Source organism: Sander lucioperca, chromosome 18 (genome assembly GCF_008315115.2).
Source record: "Sander lucioperca isolate FBNREF2018 chromosome 18, SLUC_FBN_1.2, whole genome shotgun sequence".
In the NCBI taxonomy this organism is placed as follows: Eukaryota; Metazoa; Chordata; class Actinopteri; order Perciformes; family Percidae; genus Sander; species Sander lucioperca.
This window is the reverse complement of record NC_050190.1, coordinates 3968152-3983463: the sequence shown is the minus strand read 5'-3', so window position 1 is coordinate 3983463 and position 15312 is coordinate 3968152. Positions and strand designations below refer to the sequence as shown.

At 39.4% G+C, this 15312-nt stretch overlaps 1 protein-coding gene across 1 annotated transcript in view; it reads left to right on the top strand.

The window, feature by feature from the left end:
* Positions 1 to 9584: 9584 nt before the first annotated feature.
* LOC116036736 (neuroblast differentiation-associated protein AHNAK) overlaps positions 9585 to 15312 on the top strand; it is a 32939-nt gene continuing 27211 nt past the window's right edge. Inside the window, exon 1 of the mRNA XM_035994932.1 lies at positions 9585 to 9962. Within this exon, the coding sequence (XP_035850825.1) occupies positions 9905 to 9962 (58 nt within the window). The 5' untranslated portion in view covers positions 9585 to 9904. The remainder of the gene's footprint in view (positions 9963 to 15312) is intronic.

Genomic DNA, 15312 nt, shown 5'->3' with positions numbered 1-15312 from the left:
CTCTAAAGATATTTTCTTTCTGGACCAAATAATACTGTGGTAAATATAGGCAACTTCCTCGTGGATCGCAGACTTTTCCTTCAGAACGGCTCCAGGAGTTTGAAAGCCTTTCTATGTAAATGTTAATTTTCATCTGACATCAGTGAACATGCAGTCCTAAAAAAAACATTAAGAGGAGAAATCCGATGTCTCAAGTTTTACGTTTTTTCTCTGGATTTTGTTAGAGGCAGAAAAAAAATGAATTTCAGTCATAATTGAATGCACAAAATTGTAAATTGTAACAAGGAGGTTATATTTTTGGTTTGGTTTGTCCATTTGTTTGTTTGCCTGTCAGCAGGATTACGGAAAAACTACAGGCCCAATTGTCACTTGGTGAAGGGGTGTAGCATGGGCCAAGGAAGAACCCATTACATTTTGGAGCTGATTGGAATCGCAAGGCAGATTCACAAAATACTTTTCACCTTCGTTACAATTGCGAGATAGGGCGTTTGTGTTGCATTCATGTGGTGTCGGAATAATCTGAAAAATTTGTTCCCGACACACTGCATTAACATTGTCAGATAGGGCATGCCTTGACAGAGGTCTGTGCTCTCCCAGGGTCCTTTCTAGTTAAAACATATTATTGAAAAGTCTACTTTTCTTAAATCCGTTGTACAGATAATTAACATGAAAAAAAGGTCTCAATGACCATCAGGGAGTTTGAATTTTGCAAGTTTCTCCTACAGAGCAGATGATGTGTGCTGTCACCCTTCCTCAGTTTTAACACTTCTGGACAGCTCATGTTTTATGAAGAGATAAAAATGGTCAGATGAAGTTCAGGAAATCATAAAAATGGTAACGGTCAGATGAAGTTCAGGAAATCATGTGTTTAGGCGCAGTTAAATATTCCAATCATTCTTTATTATCAGGTTTTGAAACAGATGACATCTGTGGGTCTTTGCACGAAGGTGTCTGATGCAACACAAGCATTAACTCTTATCCTCTAAATGCCAAACACACTGTTGTAATCTACCTAATGAATTACACAGAACACCAGTGAAGATGGTGCACCAACCTCAACTATAAAAACATTTCTAGGTATTTTATTTATCCAACCCTTTGAGGTTTTTCTTTCTTCCAGAAACGCCCTGTTTCACAATCACACCCATCCATGCTGCTTTGCTTAACAATCCTTAAACAATAGCTCTTGAAAGAGCCGAGATACCGGCAGAATAACTTTTTCTTTACCTGTCAGTGTGGGGGTTTGAATCAGCAACCTTCCAGCCTCAAATCCACCTCTTGTCCGCCACATGTCAGATGTTGGAAGCTAAAAATAATGAGGAAAAACTGTCAAATATGGAAGTAAACTAGAGAGTTAAGTACAAATTGTTACATTCAACATAATTGCATCATGATTGATTTCACATTGTCACATTGTTGACAAAGTGAGTAATAAATTCACCCATCCATAAAAAAATGCATTTCAAATTATATAAAGTCAAAGCATGTCACTGCAGCATTTTGAACATGCCTCTTCTGTCCAGCTTTTGTAAGATTTCATGTCTGTGGAGAATGAAATCACGCTGGAACCATGAAGATATAATTCATTTCCAACACTGCTGAGTGGAAAACATGTTGTTGATCAAAATCACCGGCTGAGGTGTTTACTGTATCCCTCTTATGACTACTGTCACTATTTCAACACCGCTGACGGCAATTTTCTTGAAATCACACAAAACTAAAAACAAGACCTCAGAACATAGCAACATATCTCAAATAAATTATAATATCTGGGTATAACTACCATAAACAAATGAGATCAGTGGCATTTCACATTTTAAGGTTAGTTGTAGTGGTGGTTTTCAAAATAAGCCCAGTTGCAAAAGTCTTTTTTCACAATATTTCTTTTACCTTGTATTGAATTCAGCCTACATCTCTAGTGAGTTGTATGCTCACAATGGAGAAATTACAATAAAATTCACTTTAAAACCCCAACATGCTTGATTTGAACTGTGGTATTGATTTGGATGCCACTATTTCCCCACTCGGCAACACTTAGCTCAAAGGGGGGAGCTAGCTGGAGAACAATGAAAAAACAGAGTACATTGGTGACAGTTTAACTAACGGCATCATGGGGTGTCCTGGTGGTCTAGGAGTTTAAGATGCTGACCATATATTCACAAAGGCCCCAGTTAAAGTCTGGCTGAGGACCCTCTCTCTCCTCTCATTTCTTGTCACATCTCCACTGTCAACTATCTAATTAAAGCAACAAAAATTCCCTTAAATAACCCTAAAAACTATCACAATTTATCACCATGATGACCTAATTAAAGCCTTATACATCACTGAATCTAAAGATGTGAATGAAAACATACACTTTGCTGTTATTGTATTGCTTTACAGATCAGGCCACACAAATATAGACTGCACTGAGTTCACTAGCACTGATCCTCTGAAGATCTTTAGGAAGGTTGATTGAAGAGCTTTGCTGTAAGATGTGCCTTTTCAGGACTGCTGTTAGACACAATATCTGCATCTGCAAGGAATCTAAACAAATGAGATTTCCTTTATTGTATTTTTTGTCTTTCTATTATTCTGCTCAGTTGTGTCAGTTAAAGTTGAATATACATGGCAAAGAGTCTACCACCACATTAGCAGCTATGTGAGGCCTGAACTTTGGCCCAGCAGTGCTTTGAGCTAAATGCTAAATGCTGATTTAGTTTAGTAGGAGGAATGTTTACTACGTTCACTATCCTAGTTGAGAATGTTAGCACCTAACACAAAGTACAGCTGAGGCTGATGGGAATGTCATTAGTTTTGCAGGTATTTGGACAGAAACCAAAGTATTGGATACATTAAATTGTTTGACCTGATGATGGCGCTAGAGGAAAAGTCAGATGATCATTAAAATTATTACAATTCATTATGAGGGGAACATGAACCAGATTGCATGGCAATCCATCCAGTGTCAATCTCATGGTGGCACTAGAGGAAAAGTCAAGGGACCACCAAGTCATCAGAGTGTGTTGGAAAACCATACATGTATTTTCCAAATTTTGTGCCAATCCATCTTGTAGATGACAAGATATTTGACTAGATAAATAAACCTTTGACCTACTGGTGGCGATAGAGAAAAAGTCAAAGCAATCCATCCAATAGTTGTTGAAATATTTCAGTCTGGTCTAAAGTGGTGGGGCGACCAGCAGACCTTCCCTTTGAGCCACAATGCTAGCCTGGCTACAACAAAAGATCGGACAGCTCTTAAATTGTAAAAAGGGCTTTATGATAAAAAGTTATCACACTGTGGAGTACATTCTGTATTTGCACAAATATGCAGATTGCCGGGCGCCTGGGCAGCTCACCTTGTAGATTATGTGGCCATATACAGAGGCTCAGTTCTCGCCGCAGCGGCCGCAGGTTTGGTACCAACCTGCGGCCCTTTGCTGCATATCATTCCCCCTCCCTCTCCCCTTTCATATCTAAGCTTTCCTATCGGATAAAGTGAAAAAAATAAAAATTATATATATATTAGGGCTATCAAAATAACGCGTTCATTTCGATTAATTAATCTGAGAAAAAATAACGCGTAAAAAAAAATAAGATTAATCCATTCCATATTGACGTTTGACCCGGAGCCGTTCTAGCCACCACTGGACTGTAAAATGAAGGAGGGAGACGAGAATGTTCTGCCTGGATCATTAACTGGAACATTTACTTGTAAAAATCTTCTTCCTGCCAACCCTGGCTACCGAAATCTGGTGCCACTGATATGTCTGCTCTTCTCTCTGATGCTCTGAAACAGACAATACAGGCAACACAAACACCGCTGCACGTGACGCTAGTTAGCACTATACTCGACAGCAGCTAACGTTAGCCTACCGCTAGCTAGGTAACACTATACTCGACAGCAGCTAATGTTAGCCTACCGCTAGCTAGTTAACACTATACTCGACAGCAGCTAACGTTAGCCTACCGCTAGCTAGGTAACACTATACTCGACAGCAGCTAACGTTAGCCTACCGCTAGCTAGTAGCTGGATGAAACACGGTTACAATGCTGACAGCTAACGCTAAACGGTGTAAAGTTTGACTGTGTTTTACTGTAGAGGATTCAACACCGGTATGTAACAATCTGTTAGCCTGGATGCCAGCCGAACTTAGCCCCGCCCACAACATTCGACATTCTGACTAGAATCTGAGTATGACCACGTCAGGCTAACAATCTGTAACTGCCGTCGGAAAAACAACACAGACGGTGCGTTCAATGAAACTGGTAAACTACAGCCTCGTGGTGCATTTGAAGTTATTGTAAATGTCCTTTTCCCATCTGGTGGTTGTTTTTGTCATTCAACAGCAATTTGCTAGTGAAATAAGTTATTGTTATTGTTATACATTATTATTAAATCATTTAATTTTGACAATATGGCCTTAGCAATAAACAAGCAGTTCTTTAATGTTGCCAACTGTTGTTTAGTACCCTTTTTTTTTCTTTTCTTTTTTTACTTTCTTAAAAAGTATTGGTTCTGGCACCGTTAATTATGTATGTGATTAATTTCAATTAATTAATCACAGAGTATGTAATTAATTAGATTACATTTTTTAATCGATTGACAGCCCTAATATATATATATATATATATATATGCCCTGAAGTCACCCTCATCAGTCCTCTGCTACTGAACATGAAGTGCTTGAATGTCCTAGAGTCTGAATTAAAAATTGGTGTGACTCCAGCAGAGCATATGGATCTCATGAGTCTCATCCATGCACATTCCAACAGAGAACAAATATCTGCCTAAGAACATACAGTATGAAGTCTGTGGTATGTGTTTGATGCTGGCTCATCCTTGGGGCCGTCAGGTTTCGCTTTTCACAGTGTGTTTTGTGGAACTGAACGCTCATACGGTTGCATTTCTCTGGGAACTGAAGTGTACTAAGACTTCTCACAAGGTCGCACACCTTAGCCTGACATTTTCACAGCTGCTTAACAGCAACAAATCCATCAGCACGGCTTCAAAACAAGCATAGAAAACTGTTACAAGCCATATAGGAAACAGTTTTGTTGTTTCTGATGCTGAAGTCAGCTTGATGTTATTGTTTTTTGCTTGTTTATTGCACATATAATGGGGAATGTTACTTTTGAATCCAAATAGTAAATAATTACTCCAGTTTCTTTACCTTTTTTTTTTTTTTTTTTTTTAACTTTTATTAGAAAGTCCTTGTTCCGGAACTTAGTAACATCATGGACTTACAGCAGCTGCAATGAGTATTTTTATTGTAACAATTGATCAAACAACTTGTATGTGAAAGGAGTCACTCTACAGACTCACCAGCGGTTTACCATCTTTCAGCCTTTTGTTTTGGTTTAAGCAACTGTAACTCCATAAGGAGACAATATGTCACATTTGCTGCTCCTTGTCTGTTCGATTAATTCAAAAGGTGATCAGACAGTATGTCAGTGTTGTGTTCATAGCTTGTTTCACTGGACCAAAGTGTCCAAAATCAATTAATGCAGCTTTTATGAACCTGTTGTAGCTCCATGATTTGTCCTGCCAAGTTTATTATCCATCCATTTGTGTTTTAAAATGAGATGTTTCTTCTTCTTTTAGCAATACGTCATTAGCCTGGCAAAACTGTGTAAAGACACAATGGTTGATCTTTAAAAATAGGCTACAAATAGGCCATGCAATTCCAGAATCATGTTTCACTTTATATCTGCAACGCCTAATGTTGATGTCTGTCCATCATTTTTGGGAGTTTTGTGGAGGCAGAAGAAAGCAGCTGCAAAATCAATATGTTTCTTACTGGTCTAAATAAATGTTTTATCGCGAAAAACAGCACTAACGGATGATAAGGTGTGACAAATTATAAACATTAAGCTGCATGTGTTGTCCATTTACCAGTCATAAACCTAAGCTTCTGATATTACAAACCTTCAGAGCAGCGAGTAATGTTAGTTCCAGTTGTTTGTTCTGGTGAAGGGATTTCAAATGTTAGCTACATTGTGTAAGAATTTCTCCCATCTAGCAGTGAAATTGTATATGACAACCAACTGAATATTACTTTCTAGCCCCTCCCATTCCGAGCGCGTTTTAACTCCTACGGTGGCCGTATGCCAAGATTAACATGGCTTCCAGTACGAGTATCAGTACTATCGTTATTCTGTATATTGTACGAGATTAATAGGCGATGTTTACAGCGTAGGCTACATATTTTTCTCCGGCAGTCGCGAGTAATCTCCCCCTGGCATTCGTTACGGTGCCACTGTAAAAGTGCGAAAGGTGGAGGTATGTCCCTTTTGGGCTAATGTATTTTAAAGATGGAGGCGCAACATGGCTGCCGCCATTCGAGCGACCTGCTCGTATGTATTCTGAATGGCAGATTCTACGCGTACAAGAATACTTATTGATTAGTTGGTGGAAGTAATTACACATGAATGAGCACATATTTGTGAAAGACCAAAGGGTTTTTTGCTAAGAATCAACTCAAAACATTACACAGTGGAGCTTTAAAGTGCTGACCCTCAGCTTTAAGGGTGTGTGACGGTGTTCACATCCATACTGGGAGACCAGTGTGGGAATCGTAGCCCTTTTTACCCTCTAGAGGTGTCTACTCAAAGGGCTAAAAAACTCTATACAGTTGGTTGGATGTGTATGTAAACACCCACACTGACTTAAAGTAAAAGGATGCTACTAATCAACGTGACTAAGTTGAATATTACACAAATATTTCTGTACATAACAACACAGCACAGAGGAGCAGTTCCCAGTGCCACGCACAGATGAAAAGAGGTCACTGCCTGATCAGGACGCAGATAACATCTGGCTTAGACTTAAAATGTTTTTGTCTGACTTATGTGCATATGCAATGAAAGTGGATTCTTGCGTACAAATCTTACGCAACACTTAAAATGACTGCTTTCTTTTGCCATATGGTACAAAATATAGTCATAAATTTACATAGTAAATAGGATTTTTGTTATAGGAAGGAGACAGAGACATGTTACCTGAGAAGGATAAACAACAAGCCACAGAACAGCACAATCTGCCTTTTCGGACTCTGGTATTGATGTCCACATTGTTCTAACTCGTGTCTTTTTGTCCTCAAGCATTCTCACGTAACATGCTTTTTGATAAATGCTTCAAAAATGTAATTTAATGCACATATGATCAGAAAATTAACAAAAATCCTGAATATGGTGGCACATCAGTATAGTTAAAGAAAAATGCTTGTTGTGAGTATTTTTCCCTCCAGCCAGAAATTGATTTAGGTTTGGAAATGTTTTTTGAACTTGAGCCAAATCTAAATGCTGTGTCATTTTGTGTGATCCTAGCCAAGAAGAAGAAGAAGAAGAAGATGTAAAGAGAGTATCTTATCTGCCTGGATTTGCCCTGCCTTGAATGCAGATTTGGAAAAAGAACATTTGTAAAATCACAAATGTACAATTGTTATGAGCAGAAAATGGAGCTGGAACAGACATTTGATCATTAAATCAGTTTAAGTGATGTCTGGTTCAGTGTATAATCAGATAAAATACCTGAAATTAATTCCTAACATTTGAATAATTGCTCGTTTTGTTTGTGATATTCTGCATCACTGGAAAGTAAATGCGTTTGTAACTAAAATATCTGCCCTGATACCTGCTAATATAATTTTTGCTTTGCTGTGGTAGACACACCCATCCGGAGCACTTACTGGAAGTATGATTTGGAAATATTGTTGCACTTCTGTTTTCATACTTGCTTTGTTATATGTAACACATTGTACAGGAAGAAACATATTAGAGATGAGGCTTTGATAATACAAGCCTCCACTGATACCTGTGCTGCCTGTCACACCATAATGCTGCCTTGCATTTCTGCTGCTGTATTGATCTGAGTGCTCGTTCCAACCTGGCTAATGCACTGCTAGCTTCACTCTCAGGTCCAAACATCACTTAGCACTGACGACCAAACACAAGAGCACACACAGATGTGAGTGCAGCGATGATTTGTTCAGATCTTTGGGATATTGGCCAGCCGCAGGTAAAACATCCTAATAGATTTTCCTATTAAAATCTGATGCTGACATACAGGATGTCATCCTGCATCCACCACCTGGGTAAATATACGGTCAACATTAGTAACCTCCTCCTGAAGGAATTACAGCCTGTTTTTTTGGCTCAGCAGCCATGTCCTAATTGATCAGTTAAAAAAATCTCTTAACCTGTGTCTTTTCCTTCATGTCTATCTATTCTTAATGACACTGCTGATGGCTGTAATGGCTGAAACACTTAAAGTCAAATGTTCTGTCTGTTTCAGGGAAAGACCTAATAAGTCTGTCTTTCAGGACTAGCAGGCCTTTGTTAAAGGGTTAATACACCCTAAAATTATTACTTTTACTTTTTAATTATTTTTTACTATAAAAACTACTACTGCATTTTCTCACTTCATGTTGTTATTATAGGGCTGAAAATAACCATTATTTTATTGATTATTGAGAAATCTGCTGATTATTTTCAGCTGGGTCTAAGAAAAAGTCATAAAATGGTGAAACGTTCATCACAATTTATTTTTAGTTTACTATCACATAAGTCAGGCCGCAAATCCTCACGTAGATCACGTAAATCATCATGTAGATCACTAATTTAGGGCTGTAACTCACTAACTTGCTTCTTAAGTCCATTAACTGAATCCTTTAGTTTATAGAAAGAAAATGGTGAAAAATGCTGTTAATAAGTTTTCAGAACCCAAAGTAATGTCTTTGAATAGCTTGTTTAGCTTGTTAGTCTCATGTACAATGATATAAGAGAAAATCAGCAAGCGCATCCTCATATTTTAGAAGATGGAGCCAGAGAATAATTTCAATTGAATGGTTATAGATATTGTTGTCCGTTAGTTTTCTGTTGATCGACATTTCAGCACTATATGAATTGAAGTTGACATTTGTGCAGACATAAATTACAATATCTAATCACAAGGTAACAATGTAAGACAGACTAACGTAGCATTCTTTTTTCACTGAGAGGTAACTCACAACCTCAGCAGTTTCATTGCTTTCAGGTCGATTCTTTCGGTATTACCACATTGGCATCTACATGTATTTACAGGTTCCACTGTTTATTTATTTATTTATTTTACATGTGGTCACAGTGCAAACTGGATGCCTCATACTGTATGTTACTGAGCTATGAACATGCTTATCTTTGTGACTGGATTGACTCTTTCTAGAGGCCAGGATGAATTGCTGTACTTTGACTTGACAAACACCTGCTTGTCCTGACCTCAACACCAAACTTTATCAACCTCACAGGTCAACATGTCATGTCTGAGGCTGTACTCAATGTAACATGCTGTTTTAGTTTGATTTCTCTCGGTTTTACGGTTTCCATGCGTTCCCAGCTAAAATCTTGCCTCCCCGTCCACAATGAGCGTCAAATTAAGTTATGGCTCCATTTCAAGAAACTGTTTCACCCCCTCCCGTCACTGCTGGAACCAGAAGCTGTGATTGTGATTGTCCTTGTCCGATTAGGCCGATCAATGAGACTGAACAGAAGAGAGAGGAAGAAGAGGAGGAGGAGAAGTAGAAGGAGAAGAGGGGGGGGGCAGCTCCTCCCATAATTAAGTTAGTGTGCTGCGCTGGAGGTCTATGTTTACGGGGCAGGCGAGGGAGTTTCCTTCACTCAGCGGACAGCTCTGAGCTCAGAGAAGGCAGCAGACAGCTCTCTCACTCTCTCTTCTCTCTCTGGTTATTTCTGCAACTCATCCCTCGCTGCGCTGCGACTAGCAACCTGCACACACACACACAGGCTGATCCAGGACGAGCCGGGGGGGGGGAGGGAGCAACAGCAGCAGCACCACCACCTGCATAACCCTCCACCACCACCCTCCCTCCATCTAAACGGCCCAGGACCTTATCTCTGCTGCTGTCGCTACCACCGTTGCCATCATGTGCGACTGTTTCCACCTGGCCTTCCCCAACTGGCACGCCGCCTCCTCGGGGACGGGTGAGCATCGCGCTCTCTGCTCTCTCTGTTCTCTCTGTTCTCTCTACTCTCTCTGTTCTCTCTGTTCTCTCTGTTCTCTTTTCCCTCTCTCTATGACTTTGTCTGTGCTGTTTTCCCCTGATAACTTTCCCTGATTCAGCAGCAGAGTTCAGTAGTGCGGTGGAAGAGATTATGTTTGTGTGTGTTTTGGTGACGATGAGCGACAGTGAGTGAGCGTGAGGCGGCTGGTGCTGATGCTGAGTTGTGTCGCTGACCTGCAGTGAGCGCTGGGTGTGTCTGCAGAGTGCAGGGTAGTGTCTGAAGATGTCATCATCGACGACGTCAGGCAGCTCTGCTCTTCTCCTGTTTCCCTCCCGCTGTGTGTTTGAAGCAGAGGCTGAAAGGCAAACAGACTCGGTTACTGAGGCAGTTCAGCAAAGCAGAAATAGTGATAGAGGATAACTTCCTAGGGGTAAACATGAAAAAGGCTACTGAAATGTGGGAACATAACCACTCCCCACCTAAAAAAAAAACAGATATAAGGTGTAAAGCTGCAGTCTTTATGTGAAAGAGGGACAAGCTACTATCTGTAACCTTGCATCACTTTTATTGTAGTAACCTAAAAAAACATTTTTGAAAGTTTAGGATGCTGAAAGAGCTAAAATCTACGCAATGCATATCTTACTGCTTACACTGCTCAGTCTCTCTTGGTACATCCCATTTTGAATTTTTTATTATAAACGCCAGGTTGAAGGGAATCAGATAGAAAGTAGTTTGGGAAATGTATTCTATATTTTTTAATTACATCAAATGGATGTTGATTATCTGCTGACATGATTTAACATCTCTACGACGCAATGTAAATAAACCATATAATCACGTATGTGTGTATAGAACATAGTTAGGTAGTTTGTGTGAAACTGATTACATGCTATATTAGTAATGATGCTTGTCATCTTGAAGTTCTGATGGAAAAAAATGGATGTGTTACTATTTATCACGATGAAAGTTTGAACTGCAAATCTGTAAAAAGATATGATTTTATTACACTTTTGCAGACTTGTTTCAAAACATATTTTCTGGAAAAGGTTGCTGTATAGGGGGGTAAATATAGACGGTGCAGGAAGTGCGGTTAAGGCCCGTAGAGGGGGCAGGCCCCCCAAAAGTGTGTTGGGTGGAGAACGGTCCCTTGAGAGTGATTCAGATTGCCACTTCGCCTGTGTTTAAAGAAGAACTCACGTTAAACTAAAACTGGTGCCATTTGCTATATACGCCCTCGAAAAGACAAACCCATCTCTGTCATGGTTTTATTTTTTGGGGGGGTAAAATAGTCAGTAGAAATCTATAACAAAAATATATGCTTATTCTACATAAACCTTTATAGTTTATGTGTAAACACTTTATTAAATAAATAATTCCTTATTCTTTTGGTATTTTTGTCAATTAGCATATAGATAGGCAATGATGATTGCTGGGTAATGTATATGTTGATGTTGTCCAATGATTTATTCAGTTGTTTGCTTTCAGTGGATGTTTTCCGATAACACGTGCAACAACTTTATGTACAAATTAACCTCAAAGGTTTCTGCAGGGTAGGAGTTCTTACCGGGGATGAATAAATCAAACAGTAAAACGAGCCAAAGAAAATCACTGCATCACCAACATGACAAGTAGATTATATAATGACAGGAGACTCTTAATGGAATTTATAATGTTTCTCATTGAACTGTACCTAGAAGTACCTGGAAAAAAATACAGTTTTATAAGTGGATATCATTGTATTATATGTCATATCAAAGACATATTGTTGTATATTGTGTTGGCTGATGTTGAGGAAAGGGCTCAGGTTGATGTTTGCTGTAAAAAGGAGGTGAATCTGCTGTAATGTAGTAAATTATTTGTTTTATAATTCTTTGTCTGTTTCTATGTTGCTCCTTTCCATTTCCCACTGTTCTCCTTATTTACCTCTGCAGCTACTTTTAATTAAATCTGCTTGAAGATGGAGAGGTTTGTGTTGCTGTGGGAGGCTCCAGGCAACGCTCAAGGTCAGAGAGAGAGAGGGAGAACGAAAGAGAAAGTGAGAGAAAGACAGAGATGAGAGAGAGAAAAAAAAAACAGAGAGACACAGATGAGAAAGAGAGAGAGAGAGAGAGAGAGAGAGAGAGAGAGAGAGAGAGAGAAAGCTTAGTTTACTGCTAGGAAGTGAGCCCGACAGAGGCTGCTCGGCAGTGGAGCCTTAAATCAGCTGATCCTGATCCATTACGAACCATCAGCCTCAGTCACACAGATCCTGCTCTTAAATCAATATCACACCACTTGAATAGTTTGTATGTGTAGCTGATGTCACTCAGTGCAGACCGGCTTCAGTAAAAAGATCTGAGCATTTGGTATTGTTTTTAACCTGCTTGGAGCCTCAGGTGGACATGGCTTTTATTTATTTATTTACATTTCTGACAATGGTTGACCAGCTTGGGTTCTAGGAACTCATATTTAATCAATTTCCATCTTGATTTATATTCTTGTAAGGGAGGACAAGAAACGTCTTTTAGACTATTATAAGACACTAAGGCCTAGACTAAAGGCATACTAGGGGGACTGTGAGTTACTTGGCATCAGTTGTCAAAAACATAAGTGTATTAAATGAAACTGTGGGTTATCCGGACTCTCTTTACATGGCTGTGGTTGTTGTCAGTTACCAACCTTGGCAGTAATCTGTCAGAACCTTCAATCAACCATATAATCACGATTAAATCTGAGTCACTTGGTGCGCCAGGCATGCGAGGCAAAACAAACATCAAGGAGGGTTTGCAAACAATTTTTGGTGGTAATTGCATGTTGTAGCAATACCGGCAGATTAGGATACGAATTCCAGAGCTGTGATTAACTCTGTGAGGAAACTCGCTGTAAATTGCAGCAGATTGACAAATTGAAGGCATGTGCTTTTGCAGTCTCATGTTCATATAATCCATGCAGAGAATCTAATTCTTTTTTTTCTTTTTTTTTTCTTCACTCAAATCTTATTAGAATTTGGATACAAACAAACTGTCTTCCAGTAAAAGGATCCTGTGTCTGTCTGTTACACAAAAAAATGAGCAGAATCCAAATCTCAGAGCACAAATAATGAACAGCATTACTTTATATTAGTTTAGTGAAGAGGGGAGCTTCAGGGAGCCTTCCAGGTGCTTTTCAACAGAAAACAAACTGGAGCAGAAGGTGGTTACGTAAGAGATGAGCGGAGGAAAATCAACACAATACAGTTAGGCTTTTCTGTCAAGAGTAAATCTACAAACTGATTTATATTTCTACATATGTCATTTTTTTATTTGTAAGATCTTGTGATTTGAATCAATGCCAACACAAGCTTCTATGAGAGGTTCACTGTCACAGCACTGTGTTAGGACAGATGAGTTTAAGTGTCCACATCAGTATTGTTTGCAGTCGCAGTAGTTTATAAGCCTCATTCTTTGTCCCATCAGCACTGAGGGAGGAGCCACACCCTAATCCAGGGCTGCAGTTGCACCTAAATATGAATCATGCAGGATCTGCACCACAAAAGACATCAGCATACTGATTGTGCTTATACTATAAATAAGCAAAATATCATCATTTAAGTCAAATTAGAACATCAGGCAGCGGCTTTTTGAATATTTACGATATCTAATCTATGATAAGTCAAACAAGTTAATAGATCTACTATGTGATTTTATTTTTGACAATATTAGTCAGCAGTGAGAGGTGCTATCAGGCCCTCTGCAGCACCCACATGACAAATATTTGAGAAAGGAGTTTCTACATGTGCGGTGCCACTAGTTGGCAGGAATAATGGACATCCGCCTGAATTAACTGGTAAATAACATAAGAAATACATCATCCAGTCCAAGCAGGGCCTGAATCCTTCATAAATCTCACTGCACACATTGACACCATGATTCACTTCTACAGCAGCTGTGTGCTGTAACTGAGACATGGCACATGACAGTTTTCAGCCGCTCGGGTTAATTTATAGTAATGAAACTGAATGAATCTAATTCTGTAGCTGTAAACACACCTTTATACCAGGTTGTGTAAAACAAGAATATTTCCTCCGAAACTCGTGGAAAACTTTCTTATGACATGGTTGTACAGTTGAATGTCAATGTCTTCAGAAATACCTCCACATCTTTCCTTTCTTTTCCACTTTACTATTTCAACTATCCTTCAGCAGAGATGGCAAAAGTACTCACTTCCCGTACTCAAGTAGAAATACAGATACTTGTGTTAAAAAATACTCTGGTAAAAGTAGAAGTACTGATTTAACTTCTCTACTCAAGAAAAATTAACAAAGTACAGGCTTGGAAATTTACTTAAAGTATAAAAGTAAAAGTAGCCTTGCGAATGACAACCATTTTTTATGCAAAGTTACCTGCACCACACAAATGTTACTTGGAGTGCAAGCTGAGAAACTTCAGTGGACATGGAAAAAAGGCTCTTTAGATGCCATTGCCTACACTTTAAATGTCTACACTAAATGTCTGGCAATAGGCCTAAAACATCACATATATGAATATTGTGACAGAGACTGGGACTCCAGGTTAATAAGATTCCGACTGAGTAGCAAGATATGAATTCAATTGTGATTCTGTGAGAATTCACAGATCCAGTTTCTCTTTTTTAATCTTCCCCGTAACATTTAAAGGAATCTACATGTACTGTATGGCTGTGTCTCATTCCGCATACTTCCGTCAGTACACTGCTAATGTGCACTGACCACTTACTGCCATAGTGCCCACTTTCGATGGTTAGTATTGTCCAACAAGGAACACTTATGTTAAAACAATTACCGGAAATGACGAGCAGGATGAACGTGACGAACGCAACACATGTGAACGCGATTTCCCAGCCCGCTTTCCTGTATGCAAATGAGGAGCGGCCAGCTCGGCTCGCTGCCTCTCAAAATCTGACGAAAATCTTTTAAACTGACCTTTGTCGATCTAAAATGAAGACAGATTCAGCAACTGTATGGCCTATTTCTTGCTTAAAATGTTTTCAGAAACACGTTTCGGTGAACTATTTTCATAAAATACAAGATCATATTCCATCCGAGCCGCCATGACAGTCGTTTGAAATTCTCGAGCAGCCAGACCCACGTGACGCGTTCGCCCAATCAGCTGCCGGTCAAGGGCTCCCTTCCGCTTTGTAGTCAAGTTGGTGCCCGTTTAGTGCGAGTAGGGTCCATCGTTCCACACTGAACTTTTTGACCATTTTTAGGGGGTCATCCGGGTACTTTCAGTGCACTGACTTTTTGTGTCATCTACACAAACTAAGTGTTTGAAGTGTGCAAGTAGGCGGTTTGAGACACAGCCACTGTGTGTGTGCTCAAATATGGCTTCTG